Source organism: Myxocyprinus asiaticus, chromosome 6 (genome assembly GCF_019703515.2).
Source record: "Myxocyprinus asiaticus isolate MX2 ecotype Aquarium Trade chromosome 6, UBuf_Myxa_2, whole genome shotgun sequence".
In the NCBI taxonomy this organism is placed as follows: Eukaryota; Metazoa; Chordata; class Actinopteri; order Cypriniformes; family Catostomidae; genus Myxocyprinus; species Myxocyprinus asiaticus.
This window is the reverse complement of record NC_059349.1, coordinates 6,503,235-6,522,153: the sequence shown is the minus strand read 5'-3', so window position 1 is coordinate 6,522,153 and position 18,919 is coordinate 6,503,235. Positions and strand designations below refer to the sequence as shown.

General features: G+C 38.9%; 1 protein-coding gene across 1 annotated transcript in view; it reads left to right on the top strand.

Annotated features, from left to right (window-relative positions):
* Window positions 1–553: 553 nt before the first annotated feature.
* The window catches only part of LOC127442175 (gastrula zinc finger protein XlCGF57.1-like), a 57,614-nt gene continuing 39,248 nt past the window's right edge, over window positions 554–18,919 (top strand). Inside the window, exons 1-3 of the mRNA XM_051700017.1 lie at window positions 554–574; window positions 16,483–16,747; window positions 17,020–17,904. Of these exons, the coding sequence (XP_051555977.1) occupies window positions 16,663–16,747; window positions 17,020–17,904 (970 nt within the window). The 5' untranslated portion in view covers window positions 554–574; window positions 16,483–16,662. The remainder of the gene's footprint in view (window positions 575–16,482; window positions 16,748–17,019; window positions 17,905–18,919) is intronic.

Genomic DNA, 18,919 nt, shown 5'->3' with positions numbered 1-18,919 from the left:
TGGGCAGATGTGTGAATGGCGCTGCAGATGGCACATGAGTGAATGTGCACTTGAGAGTATTTGAGCAGATTTTATTCCTTTTGTAGACTAATTAAACAAAAACAAATATTTTATGACCTGGTCTTGGAAAATGTCTCGTGATGTGATCGTGATGTAGGTAAGTTTGCATCAGCTCGTTAATAACTCGCTGGTGTGTTCATGTTGACTGATTTTACTGACTAAACAATACCACATTCATACACTGTTTGTTGTGTTTATTTGGAGTCCTGCAGCTACCATATCTACACCTATGTATAGGTCTAAACCTAACCATAACCACAAATAATTTAAAAATGAAAACGTGGAGTGGGCGTGTCGTGAAGTGGGTGTTCCTTGTAGTGCTTGCTAGACGCAGACAGATACACGAGTCGAAACCAGGCTTTACGAGGCTGCAGCCGTACGACTAAGGAGCACGCCGGGTGGCGGCAATTTTTTAAGTCTGCGATCCGACATCAGAAGGAAGAATTACCCTGCCAAGAACACACTTTTCTCCCATCGTCTGCTCCGCCGTCTGTTGTGATTTGGCTGATTAAAGGTTTGTGTTTTTAAGCGCTTGAGCTAAAATGTCAAAAACATACAGAACTTTTAAAAGTGCTTTAACGTTTTTACATAAACCACGTGGTAATATTACTTGAAATATTTGCTTTACTGATATAAAATGAATACAATATTGTACAGTCTGGTTCTGATCCATTGTTTAGGTAAATTAATCATTAAAAAATATATAAACTCATCGAATATGCAGGATTAAATTGATATGTAAGATTTGTGGAACATGTAATTATTATTTGTATGTGTTTTGCAGCACAATACTGTAAACTGAGCCCATATCTCGTATGTTTTTCACACAACGCTTATTTAATATTTTCATATATGAAAGGTTATACTGTTTAACATTTAGTCATTTAGCAGAAGTTTTTTTTTATCAAAAATCTCACACAACATGCTTAACGAGCAATTTGTCATATAAAAGCCATTAATTAAGTTCGCAAATGATCTGTAACAGGCCTACAGGAGCTTAAGTAGATGTTAGAAATAGACAAAGAGAAAACAAGTTTTTGAAATGTTTAAATGTGCACTTGTATTATTATTATTATTATTATTATTATTATTATTTTTACTCAATGTTTTACTTCTAAAGAAATGCATAGTAACTTTAAAACATATTTATAAAATCATGACCACTCGTGTGAGATGAAGAGTTCAATCATATCAGTAACATTATAAAAGCTCTTATTCTACATGGGGCAGGGGTGCCTCATGGGGGCAGCCATATTAGCATCACATGACCAGCTGAATACTAATCGCTTAATCTCAGTTACTGCCCTGTTATTGGACACTTTCAATAATGTATTAAATCAATTCTGGCTTACTGTACATTAATTTCTACAATGACGTTTGTCACTGAAAACTACTGCGCTTGTATGATCCAGCATCCAGGCCACTAGGTGTCAGTGTAAGCCAATGTAAGCCACTTCGACATCAAAAGTGAATGCACCTTTAAAGTCACCACTCAAAATCAACTGTTTTTATTTTATTATTAGATGTTGCTGTTTTTATTACAAATTATCCGTGCACATTATTACGTGCCTTTTAATCTTTAATCAAAAACAATAACTTGCCACCCTACCTCACTCGCAACAACTTCTCTTCATGCCGATAATTTGTGTTTTATGTTGCTCCCCTCCCCAAACAACCCTGGTTACATGCTTGCCGGCTTGAGAGAATCAGCAGCAGCAGCAAGGTGATTTGCAATTTTTCACACTGTGGTTATATTCAGGTGAAGATTTCAGCAAAAGGCGATTTGCAATTTATCACACGTGGTGATATTCAGGTGTAGATTTCAGCTTTTGTGAGAGAGTTCTATGATGTTGATTCTCGCAGAGTTCTTTGACTTTTACCGGAAATGGCGCCTTTTGGTTGTAGACATTCCGGTGCCAGCCTTACAACACACACATGCATAAAGGGAAATATTTGTAGTAGAATAAATTTTAAGTAAAACTAAGTAAACAGAAATGAAATAATTAGTCAATATTTACAAATAATATATTATATATAATAAATATATTCAGATAATTAAAATGCATTACATTATTAAAGCAGAGGAGTTAAAGGTGTTATATGTAAGATTGACAACAAGCGTTTGAAATGGGTACTGCAGTCCAAATTAGTGCCCGGCCGATATTAGCCTTTCACCGATATATCGGTACCGGCGTATATTTTACCGATATGTTTGTCCAGCAGAGTGTGCTCCGACTCCATTGTGTACAGAGCTGACGATGGCTCTGCAGACAAGGCGGAGTTGAGATGTGTCTCAGTAAGTTAACTAGATTGTGAAATACATACTGGAAACTTAATAAACAATGACCCCATCTTTTTCCCTTTTCAATATAACTAATATAACATTAACCTTGTCCCTGACAACCATGTCACTCATGTCTGTTTGCTGTTAGCCAGCAATAGTTTGTCAGTGCAGTCAGTAATGTAGCAGATTGAAAGGTAAACATCAGAGTATCTTTTTGCAGCTCAGCAGGTGGTGGATTGTGTCTGATGAGTGTTGATTTCATGCTATGTTGTTACGTAGTTGGTGAGAGACAGTGCTGGAAAGTAAAATAAACAACATCCGTCTTTTACTCTCTGTGACAACGAGCTTATAGCTAACTAGCTAATCACGTAGCTACTTTCAGTAACTCTGTTTCCATCCCGTCTTTCACGTTGTCATTATAGTGGATTGTCTGTAGAATTTTGAGGAAAATAATTAATTTAATCCATTTTGGAATAAGGCTGTAACATAACAAAATGTGGAAAAAGTGAAGCACTGTGAATACTTTCCAGATGCACTGTGTGTGTGTGTGTGTGTGTATGTATATACACTATATTGCCAAAAGTATTCGCTCATCTGCCTTTAGACGTATATGAACTTAAGTTACATCCCATTCTTAATCCATAGGGTTAAATATGACGACGGCCCACCCTTTGCAGATATAACAGCTTCAACTCTTCTGGGAAGGCTTTCCATAAGGTTTAGGAGTGTGTTTATGGGAATTTTTGACCATTCTTCCAGAAGCGCATTTGTGAGGTCAGACACTGATGTTGGACGAGAAGGCCTGGCTCGCAGTCTTCGCTCTAATTCATCCCAAAGGTGCTCTATCGGGTTGAGGTCAGGACTCTGTGCTGGCCAGTCAAGTTCTTCCACACCAAACTCGCTCATCCATGTCTTTATGGACCTTGCTTTGTGCACTGGTGCGCAGTCATGTTGGAACAGGAAGGGGCCATCCCCAAACTGTTCCCACAAAGTTGGGAGCATGGAATTGTCCAAAATCTCTTGGTATGCTGAAGCATTCAGAGTTCCTTTCACTGGAACTAAGGGGCCAAGCCCAGCTCCTGAAAAACAACAACCCCACACCATAATCCCCCCTCCACCAAACTTCACAGTTGGCACAATGCAGTCAGACAAGTACCGTTCTCCTGGCAACCGCCAAACCCAGACTCGTCCATCAGATTGCCAGATGGAGAAGCGTGATTCGTCACTCCAGAGAACGCGTCTCCACTGCTCTAGAGTCCAGTGGCGGCGTGCTTTACACCACTGCATCCGACGCTTTGCATTGCAGTTGGTGATGTATGGCTTGGATGCAGCTGCTCGGCCATGGAAACCCATTCCATGAAGCTCTCTACGCACTGTTCTTGAACTAATCTGAAGGCCACATGAACTTTGGAGGTCTGTAGCAATTGACTCTGGAGAAAGTTGGCAACCTCTGCGCACTATGCGCCTCAGCATCCGCTGACCCCGCTCTGTCATTTTACATGGCCTACCACTTCGTGGCTGAGTTGCTGTCATTCCCAATCGCTTCCACTTTGTTATAATACCACTGACAGTTGACTGTGGAATATTTAGTAGCGAGGAAATTTCACGACTGGGCTTGTTGCACAGGTGGCATCCTATCACAGTACCACGCTGGAATTCACTGAGCTCCTGAGAGCGGCCCATTCTTTCACAAAAGTTTGTAGAAGCAGTCTGCATAGGTGCTTCATTTTATACACCTGTGGCCATGGAAGTGATTGGAACATCTGAATTCAATTATTTGGATGGGTGAGCGAATACTTTTGGCAATATAGTGTATATATATATATATATATGTATATGTATATTAGTTCTACCCACAAATTTTCTATCGGATTGAGGTCAGGGCTTTGTGATGGCCACTCCAATACCTTGACTTTGTTGTCCTTAAGCCATTTTGCCACAACTTTGGAGGTATGCTTGGCATTTGGAAATTGCTCCCAAAGATGAACCAGACTTGTGGAGGTCCACAAATTATTTTCTGAGGTCTTGGCTGATTTCTTTTGCTTTTCCCATGATGTCAAGCAAAGAGGCACTGAGTTTGACAGTAGGCCTTAAAATACATCCACAGGTACACCTCCATTGTTTTTTTTTTAAGGCCATTATCGATAAAATAATTTTTACATATCGCCCAGCCCTAGTATACAGTCATCTTGATCATATAAGATCATCGTTAGATCATATTTTACCTCATATCTGTCACAGTGACAGAGTTTGCACGGTTTTTTCATAAAAAAGGTTAATATCCACCAACAGCTGCTGCGGGTCAATTGTCTCTAATAGAGCAGATGCAATAACAATGACAGTGACCTGTGAAATATCATCAATTTTGTAAAACCCTGAGTTTTCCTGATGGAATGATCTAGTGGATATTTAAAGAAGCCCTAATCTCCAATAATCTGTGGAAAATGGGGTGTTTCAACCCCACAAATAGCACTTTTTGGGCAGTTTCAGCGCAGTTTGATAAGCGCTGGTATTGCCGCTCCCTATACACATTACCCTAAGGGGTTACCATCTTACCCTAGGGGGGCACCAGAAACTCCACCGGCTGCCATTCCTCCCACATATGAACCACATACCGCATGGAGCGGGTCACCCCCTCATGACACTGTGTCATGCAATTGGCTGAGTTACTACTATGAATAATGACAATAATAACATATTTGCTCTATATAGTGCTTATGTTTGCGCCAATGCTCAAACATAAAGGTACATGTGAACAAAACAAGCAAACCAAACAATATAACAACAAACACAAAATATTTACTATACAGACAATAACAGAGCCTGAGTCAACAGTATAGTCCAGACTGATGGTATCAGCAGGATTGTGATCCCACAGACAGTCCAAATAGAATGAGTGCAAGTGAAAAGATAAAATGTCCAAACCAAAACGGAGTCATGAAACATTGCTACGTCCTGGAGCTCTCACGGCACAGATTACAAATAAATGGTGCAATATCAAACGTCAAGAGCAAGCACATGGCGGTCACAGTCCAGTGTTCAACTATGCGTGAAAATTAGTAAAACAGAAGTTAAACATATTTGGTTTAAAGTGGCATCATTTAATAAACAAACTTCCAGTAACTTCCAGACAATGGGGGTCAGTATAGTAGGGCTGTCAATTGGGCAGAGAAACAAAATTCGAATTTTTACCCCAAATATTTTCTAAATCAGAATTTTAAAGTCAGCTAATTTTTAAATTGACTTTTTTTTTTTTCATATTCCACAAGAGGGTGCATTGTATACATAAACCGTACTGCACTGTGTTATATTATTGCAAAGAACATTCCTTGCTGTAAAAAAAAAAAAAAAAAAAAAGAGCATTTCATTTTCAACTAATGTGCATAAAATAAATACGTTTTAATCTGTCCATATTTTCAAATGTTACGTCAAAATTAAAATGAGGGGGTAAACGCTTCAATAGGCAGTTCACATGCTGTTACACTTGAACTGATGCCACAGTATACTACCCCCAGACTCAAGCTTCATTATAACAGCAAAATACTGCTCTTCATAAACTGTAAGCCTTTCCACTTGCTGCTGGATTTTTCCTCATGTATTCTTGTGTGTTTATTCCACCACATGCATGTGTGAGCGCAGCGCTGCAACAGCTGGCTGATTAGATCACAGACATGGAACAACAATACCCGGACCACTTATTACTTTTCTTGGATTTTAACAAGACAAATCTCACACTTGAACTGCCCAAATACAGACAGCACATTATGTGCCCCACCAGAGACGGAAATATACTGGATCATTGCTACACAACAATAAAGGATGCGTATCGCTCTGTCCCTCGAGCAGCTTTGGGACTCTCTGATCACTGTCTGGTTCATCTTCCGATCTACAGGCAGAATCTAAAATCAGCTAAACATGTAGTAAGGACTGTAAAGAAATGGACAAGTGAAGCAGAGGTGGAACTACAAGCCTGCTTTGCACTGATTGGAGTGTTTTTGAGGCTGCAGCCAGAGACCTGGACGAGCTTACAGATACTGTGACATCATATATCATTTTCTGTGAGGATATGTGCATTCCAACTAGGACTTACAACATACAACAATGACAAACCACAGTTTACAGCAAAACTCGGGCAGCTTTGTCATACCAAAGTGGATGCTTACAGAAGTGGGGATAAAATCTTGTATAATCAGGCCATAAACAGACTGACAAAGGAGGTCAAAGTGGCTAAAAGAAGCTATTCTGAAAAACTTAAATCAGTTTCCTGAATGTGTTTTACTGTAGATTTGAAATGCACAGTCTCACACCCACACCCACTCTGACCTTCACAGCACACAAACATTTACACCTACTGCAACCCTCCTCCTCACCTCTCCTGCTACTCTACCTGCACTTAAGATCTGTGAAGAGGATGTGTGCCGTGTATTCCGGAAACAGAAGACAAGAAAAGGACAAGGCCCACATAGTGTTTCACCCACTTGTGTAAAATCCTGTGCTGACCATCTTCAACAGATCACTGGAGCAGTGTGAAGTTCCCTGCTGATTCAAACGCTCAACAATCATCCCCGTCCCAAAGAAACCCAAGGTCAAAGAACGTAATGACTACAGACCCGTCGCTCTGACATCTGTGGTCATGAAGTCATTTGAGAGATTGGTGTTGGCCCACCTGAAGCACATAACTGAACCCTTTCTGGATCCCCTGTAGTTTGCCTATCGAGCAAACAGGTCTGTGGATGATGCGGTCTATATGGGACTGCACTACATACTTGAACATCTAGACAGACCAAGGATACTGTTTGTTGACTTCAGGTCAGCTTTTAACACCATTAACCCTGCTCTTCTATGGACTAAGTTAACCCATCTCTCTGTTCCTGCCTCTATCTGTCAGAGGATCACCAGCTTTCTGACAGACAGGCAGCAGCTAGTGAGAATGGGGAAATTCACCTCCAGCACATGTACAGTCAGCACTGGTGCCCCCCAGGGATGTGTACTCTCCCCATTACTCTTCTCCCTGTACACAAATGACTGCACCGCCAAGGACCCCTCTGTCAATCTCCTGAAGTTTGCAGACAACACTACTATCAGCGGCCTCATCCAAGATGCAGATGAGTCTGCTTACAGAAGGGAAGTTGAACAGCTGGTCGTCTGGTGCAGTCAAAACAACCTAGAGCTGAACACACTTAACAGTGGAGATGACAGTGGACTTTATGAGGAACACCCCAACATTACCCCTGCTCAACATTCTGAACAGCACTGTGGCAGCAGTGGAGTCATTCAGGTTCCTGGGCACTTCCATCTCACAGGACCTGAAGTGGGAGACCCACATTGACTCCATTGTGAAAGGCCCAGCAGACGTTGTACTTCCTTTGCCAGCTGAGGAATTTCAATCTGCCACAGGCACTGCAGATACAGTTGTACTCGGCAGTCATTGAGTCTGTCCTTTGTACTTCTATAGTCAGACATCAGAAGACTTCAAAGGATAGTTCGGACTGCTTAGAGGATTAATGGCATCCCCTACCTACCCTGCTAGAACTGTACACATCCAGAGTGACAAAGGGCTGGTAAAATCACTCTTGACCCCATTCACCCAGCACGCTTCCTTTTCGAACTGTTGCCCTCTGGCTGGCGCTACAGAGCACTGAGCACCAGAATAGCCAGGCACAGGAACAACATTTTTTCCCTCAGGCCATCCACCTGATGAACAGTTAAAACTGCCCCCAAATACATTTCCTTTTTGTCAATACAACCATGTGCAATATTTATCCATCCGTTCCAACTTGTATCCATATTTCATTTATATTCTTTAACATATCCTACCACTTCTTCAATATATTACATCACTGCACATAACTGTATCTGTATATAAAATATTCAAATAGCATTATTGCTCTGTTGTATAGTTCTCATTTTTCATCTGTTATATCTTATTTTATTTTTATATCACTATATTTAGATATGTTTGTATGTATATATGTATGTATATACGGTTTAATTTGCACTGGAAGCTTCTGTCACCATGACAGATTCCTTGTGTGTGTGTAAGCATATTTGGCAATAAAGTTCATTCTGATTCTGAATTAGATTTTTTTTTAATTCAACAAATATTCTAATTTTAATTTTGACAGCCCTACAGTATAGAGTCCAAAACCACAAGAACTACTGGGACCAATAGGACGACTAAGAGCCAGCTAAAATCTTAAGCCAGTGCTACACTAGCAGACTCTAAACAACTCGTTTTTGTCCGAGGCGGTCACACTTGCTGAAACAAAATTGTGGAGGGCTGACAAACATACCAACTCACTGCAACTCTTTGTCTGAGTAAAATTGTAATTGTGATTTAGGGCGTTTTCAGACCTGTAGCTTGCATGATTTGTTTGGAAATGGGGGAAATGGAAATGTTCTTCATGGTTAGGTTGGATTTCACAAGGTTATATTTTAAAATGCAAAAACTGTAAAATGTCTGTTGTGGTTATTTTTATCCGTCATTAGTTGGTTTTGCATTATTTCTGCATTGAAAACTACTTTTTTCCTCAGAGCTCTCTCCCACTGCACACTTGCACACACATTAATTACATAGTCACAGAAAAAGTGAAGCCACGTTTTTGTCAAAAGTTGCTGAAGCTGTCCTACCGGTGTCTGTTCTGCTGCAATCCAAAAGAGTGACACAATCTTTAAGACCTTCTGAAAGTGTGTGATCGTTTATCTATCCCATCGAGGCGCATACAGTGCATTCAGAAAGTATTCAGACTACTTTGTTTTATCACATTTGTTTATATTGCTGCCTTATGCTAAAATGCTTTAAAAATGTTCACATCAATTTACACTCCATACCCCATAATGACAAAGCAAAAAACACATTTTTGATAACTTTGCAAATTTATGAAAAAGAAAAAACTGAAGTATTCAGACCCTTTGCTATGACATTTGAAATTTAGCTTAGGTGCACCCCATTTCTCTGGATCATCTTTGAGATGTTTCTACATTTTGATTGGAGTCCACCTGTGGCAAATTAAATTGATTGGACATTATTTGGATAAGCACACACCTGTCTATATAAGGTCTTAAAGCTGAAAATGCATATCAGAGCAAAAACCAAGCCATGAGGTCACAGGAACTGCCTGCAGAGCTCAGAGACAGGATTGTGTCGAGACAGATCTGGGGAAGGCTAAAAAAACGTCTGTTGCATTGAAGGTTCCAAAGAACACAGTGGCCTCCATAATTCTTAAATGGAAGAAGTATGGAACAACCAGGACTCTTCCTAGAGCTGGCCGCCCGGCCAAACTGAGCAATTGGGGGAGAAAGGCCTTGGTAAGAGAGGTGACCAAGAACCAGATGGTCACTCTGGTTGAGCTCCAAAGATCATGTGTGGAGATGGGAGAAACTTGCAGAAGGACAACCATCACTGCAACATTCCATCAATCTGGGCTTTATGGCAGAGTGGCCAGACAGAAGCCTCTGTGCAAGACACATGAAAGCCCACTTGGAATTTTCAAAAAAGCACCTAAAGGACTCATAGACTGTGAGAAACAAGATTCTCTGGTCTGAGGAAATGAGCATTGGACTGGGCTCAATTCCAAGCATCATGTTTGGAGGAAACCAACCACTGCTCATCACCTGCACAATACCATCCCAATGGTGAAGCATAGTGCTGGTAGCATCAAGCTGTGGGTGTGTTTTTCAGCGGCAGGAACTGGGAGACTAGTCAGGAATGAGGGAAAGATGAATGCAGCAATGTACAGAGACATCCTTGATGAAAACCTGCTGCAACAACTAATCAATAAACTTGATTATTATCGATTATGGAAATCAACGACAATGAATTTCATTATCAGTTAGTTTGATATATATGCCATGAGCACTTTACAGCCCGGTGAAAAATGTGTTGCATGATGAAACTCATTTGAAAAACAACGGAGACAAGTGGAAGCGGAATAAACACGACCCAAGATGTGCAGCATGAGAGCACTTTATAAACACTTCAAAGAAGATCATAAGAATACAGTTTAATGTGGAGCAGGTGCGTTAAGTGTGTTGACAATGATTGTTCTGTTTGATGCGCTTAATAGTTGTGTCTCTCCAGTACATCAATCCTGTGTATTTCCGCATATTTCTCAAAACGTTTTATTTTTACCACATGCGAGTCTCTAGTTAAACTTCACTGGGCAAGCAAGCGCGTGCAGCTTTCATTGATGTCACAGTGATGTCTCAGAGGTCAAAGTGTGCGGTTTAAAGTGTTTTAATTGGATCATTTTTCATTATGTAACCGCATGTAATACAGTGAGTAGCTGGATTAGACTTTTCAGCACAAGAGTGAATCTCCACTGATTTTAAAGATGATTGTACTATATTAAACTGTATATAATGCTGAATATAATGTATAATAATGCTAAGGGTCCTGATATCTGAAAGTTCTCATGATAATGCCAAGTGTAAGTGATTTCACCTGTAAATTTATATCATAGCAAACATTATTTTACTGGATAAACACATTTTTAAAAAATAATATTTTAAAACAGTGGTTCCCAACCCTGTTCCTGGAGGCCCCCCAACACTACGCATTTTGGAGATCTCCCTAATAAAACACCTGATTCAACTCATTAGCTCTTTAGTGGAGTCTCCAAGACCTGGATTGGGTGTGTCAGAAAAGGGAGATATACAAAATGATGTGCAGTGTTGGGGGGCCTCCAGGAACAGGGTTGGGAACCATTGGTTTAGAAAAATATAATCAGCAACAATACTATTTTAAAACCTACAATATTAAAGTACTTAAAAATGTATGTAATCAGTGACAGTGTGCAATAATAAGTATCTAACATAATTATGCATTTTTCAGCTGGGCAGGATTATTCATATTTCCATTCTGGTGTCACCATTGCCCTCTGCTGGGCTGATTTTTTTTTTTGTCCCACTCCATCCCTGATTGTCCTTCTGTAAAGAACAGTACTTTTTGTTCTACAAATTTTTACAAGTAATAAAAGGAACTGTTTTGCATATGTATTGAAAGTAATAAGGATAGCTGCAAGCAGCGAATAAAGGGATTCAAGCCTTTAAGATCCTTTAATTACATATGTAACAGATATTAAGTATTAATTATGCAGTCTGTTTTCAACTAAAACAATGTTAAAGTTACTTTTCAGAAACATCAGGTTGGGTAGCACAGAGATATGGTATTTTTAACATTCCTGACTGTTATAGCACCACCAAGAGGCAGAGGGACCCATTGTTTTCATGTGTCCTCGGAATGACCTCCTACATAATTGTTTTAAATTTAATGATATCTCATTCCGTTCAAGAGTTTTAACCATTTAAGAAAAACTGGCCACCCCCACTTTGTAAGTTTTGGCATACTGTTGCATGGAAAGTTAAAACTTTTTTTTGATAATTATTGAGATTGGGACTCCAAAGAACCTTTCTGCACTGATTTGGTTCCAGTTGGGTTAACAGCCTAGGATTAGTTAAAATGCTGCTAAAAGTTGATTGGTGGCCATGTTTTTCAAGATATGCGACTGGCCTCGTAGAACTTGATGGCACCTTGGACAAAGACCCTGAATGCAATTTCAAGTCTATCGGACCAACAGTTCCATTGTTAGAGCCAATTTTAGATTTTTAATTATTATAGCGCCACCAAGAGGCAGAGATACACAATTTGTGTGTCCCCCAGAATGACCCCTTGCAGATGTGTACCAAATTTGGTGATGATAATCTAATTTCGTTCAGGAGTTATAATCGTTTTAGTAAAAGTGTCCACGGCCCCTACGTATGTTTGGCGTACCTTTTGCGATGATGAATCGAAAGTTCAAACTTTTGTTATAATTATTAATATTGGTACTCCACAGAAAATTTCTGCCCTGGTTTGGTTCCAATTGGGCAAATGGCCTAGGACTAGTTTGAAAAAGTATTTTTGTTAAATAATCTCAAATATTTAACGAACAATTTGATTCACACCAATGGTTCTTGAGGCAAAGTTGTTCAGATAGAGGAGTTCTATCATATGATATGAATAACATGTTTCTTTGTGAAAGACAGCCATATATACATCGATTTACATGCGTCTGGTGGCCAATTTTTTTCACATTTTTCACAGACCTTTCAGGCCAAGAGACTAATAGGCCTACCACGTTTCGTTTCAATACCTCTTTTTTTTTTTTTAACCTTGTCAAATAGCTGCTAAAAGTTGGTTGGTCGATGGCGGCCATATTTTTAAAGAGATGCAACTGGCCTAATATACCCTGATGGCACCTTGGACAAAGACACTGCTTGCAAAATTTCATGTTCATTGGACCAATGGTTCCATAGTTTTAATTTTAGTTTAATTATTATAGCGCCACCAAGAGGCAGAGGCATGCAATTTTGTATGTGTGTCCTCAGAATGACCCCATACATAAGTGTACCAAATTTGGTGATAACATCACAATCCGTTCAAAAGTTATAACCGTTTTAGTAAAAGTGGCCACACCCACTACGTACCATTTGCCGATAAGTGGCCACACCCACTACGTACTTGGTGTGTACCGTTTGGCGATTAAATCAAAAGTTCAAAATTCCTTTAATAATTTTTCATATTGGGACTTTGCTGAAACTTAGCCCTTTAGGCTTGAACCCCTAATAAAAATCCTGACAAAAACGATAGGGTTTCTAGCTCTTCAGACTTGAACCCCTAATAATAATAATAAATTCAAACTTAACTTTTTTCATGATTTAGACTTTGTTCAATGTTTTGTGAGAGATTGTGAGTTATGTAAATTGAACCAAATCCTTAAGCCCTTTATCATTTCTGTTCAAAATTGTTTTTAATATATTTTAATAAAATACAGGAAATAAAATGTCATATTTTTTTTATCGATTATTAAAATAATCATTAGTTGCAGCCCTAGTCCAGTGTGCTCAGGACCTCAGACTGGGCAGAAGGTTCACCTTCCAACAGGACAGTGACCCTAAGCACACAGCCAAGACAACGCAAGAGTGGCTTAGGGACAACTCTGTGAATGTCCTTGAGTGGCCAGCCAGAGCCTGGACTTGAACCTAATTGAACATCTCTGTGCATTAAAACATTTCTTCAGTAAAAGAAGCGCATTGGTCACTTGAGGAGAACACAAGACCCTGCCTCACTGAGAGAATTATTTTTTCAAACAAAACAAATGAATTTTGAAGCCATTAACTCAGCAGGTCTTGATGGTGAAGTGATTCTCACCTCTGGCTGACAGGTGCTAATGTGTGTGTCAACTCCCCTCACCTGGTTGGTGATTTATGTTAATAAATGACCTGAAACACCTGAAAATCACTGGAAAAATCGGTGCACCTTTAAGTGAATAGTTTTCAGCTGGTCATGTGATCCTAACATGGCAGCCCCCTTGAGGAGATCCATTCCATGTTGAATAAAAAAGCTTTTATAAGGTTCTGGCTCTAGAAATTTCAGGTTGTAGTCCATTTACAAATGCAGTTTTAAGAGGTATGCCAGTGTCCTTGTCAAGGTCCTTGCTGTCATTCAAACCAGCATGTTCTGCCAAGTCTGTCTGGAGCATACTTCATACTCTACAACACTTTCACCTGTCTGCATACATGAGGTAATTTTTGCCTAATTAACCTCTGCAGGTTTCAATTCAAATGAAGGTTCGAACAGCTTCCCATCCTGCCTAATTGTTTTCTTGAAACTCACCTATCCTGGTTTCGACATTTCCCTTAAATTGACATTAATAATTATTGGCCCATCTAATGGGTGTAGAGTATATTTTCTGCGAGCGCTGAAGAACTTGCCAAACCTGCCTGGCAGTATACACATCTGGTAATTCATTTGGCCACTTGTCAACTTGATCTGGTGGAGCTGGCTAATACAGTGGCAATAAAGTATGTGAACCTTTTGGAATTAGCTGGTTTTCTGCATTAAATGGTCATAAAATATGATCTCATTAGGCCTGCTGCGATTATGCTTCGATTATTAAATAACCGTCTGATCGCGGTTATTTGATCTAACCGCGTTCTCAAATTATTGGGCATTCTAATTCCAATAATATTTTAATGGCCAAATAAGGGGATTTTAATCGAATGTACTGTATAAATGCCATCAACGTTGCATTTGTTTGTCATTCAGTTGATCTCCGAATCTGAGCATCACTGAGCCGCACCTTGGTCATCAACCAGCTCCTGTCTGGAAGAGTGCGTGAGGCGCTCTGATGGAATAGACGCACACTTTCTCCATTTCTTTGGAGTGATAAAATAATTAAACTAAATCTTTTTAAAAAATGTTTTGCTTCATGACAAATAATAGCTCAAGGGTTTAATCAGAGCATTAAAATAATGTGTGAAATTCAAGAAATTAGGACAAAAATGTTATTGCATAATATAGTGAAATATTATATAAATATAATAAAATATATAAAACATATTTGTGATTTTTTTTTAAATATTTATATATATATATGTAAAATATGAGTTAAAAAAACAGTGTAAATGTAAAATTGACCAAAACTAAAGTTGACCAGAAAGAGAGACTTAAAGTATTTAGAAATATTTTGATATTTAAAACATTATTTTTCATGACATTCTTAATTTTTTAAAGCCTTAAAATCAAATTGCATATCCCTTTTTATTATTTGATTTATACTATATATTTCAAGTTAAATATGTACAAATTACTTCTTAGGGTATATGAAGCACACATGCAGAAAAAAGCACACCTTAAGAAATATGACAATTAATTGTCATAGTCCTAAAACAGACAATTAATTGTCATAATCACAATTATTTGTTTGACACTTAATCAGCAGCAAAATTTAATAATCGTGACAGCCCTAGATCTCATCTTCATCAAAGTCACAAGTATAGACTAACACGTTGGTGCTTAAGCTAACAACACACAATTATAATCTTTCATGTCTTAATTGAACACATCCCATTAAACATTCACAGTGCTATGAAAAAAGTGAACCCTTGGATTTAATAACTGGTCAATCCTCCTTTGGCAGCAATAACCTCAACCAAATGTTTCTGGTAGCTGCGGATTAGACCTGCACAATGTTAAGTTCCAATAATTCATTCAAGTCTTTAGCTGTCACTCTAGGGTTCTTTTTTTACCTCCATTGAGCATTCTGCGGTGTGCCCTTTGAGTCATCTTAACTGGACGGCCACTTTTAGGGAGAGTAGCCACTGTACTAAATCATCTCCATTTAAAGACAGTTTGTCTAAGTGTGGACAGATGAATATTTAAGCTCTTCGAGATCGCTTTTGCATCCCTTTCCAGCTTTATGCAAAGCAACAATTCTTGACTGTAGATCTCTCTTTTGCTAGGCATGGTCCACATCAGCAGATGCTTCTTGTGAATAGCATAAGGTAAAGTAGCATTAGCCACACCTCCAATTTGTTTTCATTAGTTGAATGGCAACTCCTGATTCTTTGATTTATTTATTTTTTATTTTTTTGACAACATCAAATTAGGGGTTCACGCATTTTTTCCAACCTACATGATGTACGTTTGAATGATGTATTCAACGTGTACAAGAACAATACAATAATTTGTGTGTTATTAGTTCAAACAGATTGTTTGTTCGTTGTAATGTGCATGAGGATCAAACCAGATTTTATTTCTATTTTATTTAATTTTAAAACGGTCTGGATGGTCGAGTGTTCTCTCCCCCCCTTCCTCTCACTCCACTACTGACTATGGCCAAAGTCTTTTTTTAGCAAGTCAGTCCACTCAGCTGCAGGGAACGATGTCTGCATCTAAAAGGTGCTTGTCTCTCTTATCTGTAAGGTGGGACATCCTTTCTACATCTTTTGACAGTTGTTTCAATTTCTCCTGTTCATTTTAATAGAAGTTGCCCGTCTCTAACAAATTAGTCTCTGCCATGGCCACTTTATTCTGCATTTTTCAAAACTGTTGTGAGAGCTGAGCTGTGCTGAAACAGCACCCTTTAAAGGTTTTTGAAGAATGTGCATGGAAAAGACAGCATAACTTATGTAACATCAGGTGTATTATCGCATCCACATTGTTACAAACTTGTAATAAATCTAAGGTCATAAAGTTTCCTTGTTTCATACATAGATGTTTCAAATTTCATTTGAATTAACTGCACTTCCTACAAGTTATTGTAAAAATTCAGAAATTTGTTCCCCTTTTTTTTTTTTTTTTTTTTTTTTGGCAGATCTGCTCTTCCACAACACACATCGATCATGATTCACCTCTGTAGTGAAGTCGCTCCTACAGAAATTCACCAATAAATGCTGTGATTATTTCCATTATCCTACAAGTGAAGAAAGGTGGTATACAAAGAGGAACAACTCCAAGTGTAACCACTGAAGTCTACTGACATACTACTGCAAAAATGAACTTTGTTAAAGAGGAGAGTGAAAACATGAGTGATCCAGAACCACACAGAATGAAAAATGAAGATACTGAGGAACAAAGAGGTTGGTGTCCATTCTTGATTCTTCATAATGACTTTTGAGGAACATTGAGGTAACAAAGCTTCCTACAGTTCACTAGATCTGGCAGCTGTAGTAAGAATGCCACAGAAGTGGTAAAATTACAGTTGACTTCATGACAATTAAACTACCCTTCAGCCTATCAAATATCACAAAGTAGAGACTTGGCCGTTGCTGCTTACTGGCATTTAATATGGGTTCAATAAATTGTATTTTTTAATTTTTGTAATGTCTTAATTTTAATGTTTTCATTTCAGACTTGATAAAAGTAAAAGAAGAAAGTCAAGAACAGAATGACGTGGAGGAGAAACACCATCAGGATCATACATTTGATAATTTAATCACTGGTGAAGAATCTGTTAGTGCATCAAAGATTGAAATTAAGTTCTCACAGAAAAGATCTCGAAGAACAAGTGCCAAAAATCCACTCACCTGCTCTCAGTGTGTAAAGAGTTTCACACAAAAAAAATGCCTTAACGCTCACTTAAAACTTCACACTGGAAAGAAGCCTTTCTCATGCCTTCAGTGTGGAAAGAGTTTTGCAGTTAAAAGAGACCTTGAGCGTCACATGAGAATTCACACTGGAGAGAAACCTTTCACATGCCATCAGTGTGGAAAGAGTTTCATACATATAGGAAACCTTAATTGCCACATAAGAATTCACACTGGAGAGAAACCGTTCACCTGCCTTCAGTGTGGAAGAAGTTTCACAAAGAGTGGAAATCTTGATGTTCACATGAAAATTCACACTGGAGAGAAGCCTTTCACCTGCCTTCAGTGTGGAAAGAGTTTTTCAATAAAAGGAGATCTTAAGACTCACATGAGAATTCACACTGGAGAGAAGCCTTTCACGTGCCTTCAGTGTGGAAAGAGTTTCAAACAAGTAGGCCATCTCACAAGTCATCTACAATGTCACTCTGCATTAAGGCCATTTAACTGTGATCAGTGTGGAAAGACATTTAAGCAGACATCACATCTAAAGTTACACCTGACAACTCATACTAATGAGAAGCCTTACGTGTGTTCTCTTTGCGGAAAAAGTTTCTCTTACTCAGGAACCCTGAAAGCACATGAGAGATTGCATACTGGAGAGAAGCCATACCACTGCACTTCATGTGGGGAGAGTTTTACTCATTTAAGTAGTCTAAAGACTCATTTAAAAAAACATTGCTCAAAATTGTCATTGTGAGCAAAGTTCATTTCAGGGTCAACACATATTTATGTAACATCTAGGGATGCACGGATAATTCCTTTATACATGGTGTAATATTTATTCTAACACAGGGGTTTTCAAAGTATTAAACCATAAGTCCCCCCATGACAAAATGTTTGCAGATTTATATACATACAATATATTGTATAGGCCTTTACAGTAGCCAAGTAAATGTAAAAAAAAATATCTATCTACCACTAAAAACAGCAGTACATTCTGGACACTTGTTTGAAGTTTTATCTGGTATTTTCCTCTAGTGTTTTCCTCTATTTTCCTGCAGAGCTATATGGCTTTATAATCGAGTGAGAGCAGGGAGATTTCATAGAGCAGCGTATATATTTGAGAGTGCACGTCCAGTTTTGTGCGAGAGAGTGAAGGAAATCCACGTGCGAGTGGAGAAATTTGCGCTCGCACATGGATGCACTCTTGCATGATATGCGTGATCTCGACATTTAACAGTATTATAACGTCATAGAGTTACGGTCTCTTAAGCTGGACTACGATCAATTTAAGCTATATACCTTCACAATAAGTTTTTAGTGTATTTATTTATCTTTTTTTATTTTACTCTGTGAATTTATCATCAATCTCCGTGCCTCCCCTGATGTGCACTGGCGCCCCCCTGTGGAGGCATGCCTCCCAGTTTGAAAACCGTGGTTCTAAAGGCCCGGGCATACTTCATTTTGCCATGTTCCGGAACAGATCGTGGCCGGCCAACCACGTTGCCTTGAGTATACTTTTCTGACCATGAACAAATGGGAACGCGTTCGACGCATGCGCACTTCAACTGCTTTGTGACACTCTTTCAGTACAGTCAATGGCCAATGCACAAACAATGCGTACAGATGAGGATTTGGGTTGAGCCACGCTGCTGTGCTGATGATGCAATTTGTGTCACACATACTGTGCGCGGAGCAATCCGCAACGCAGACACCCAAAGTATA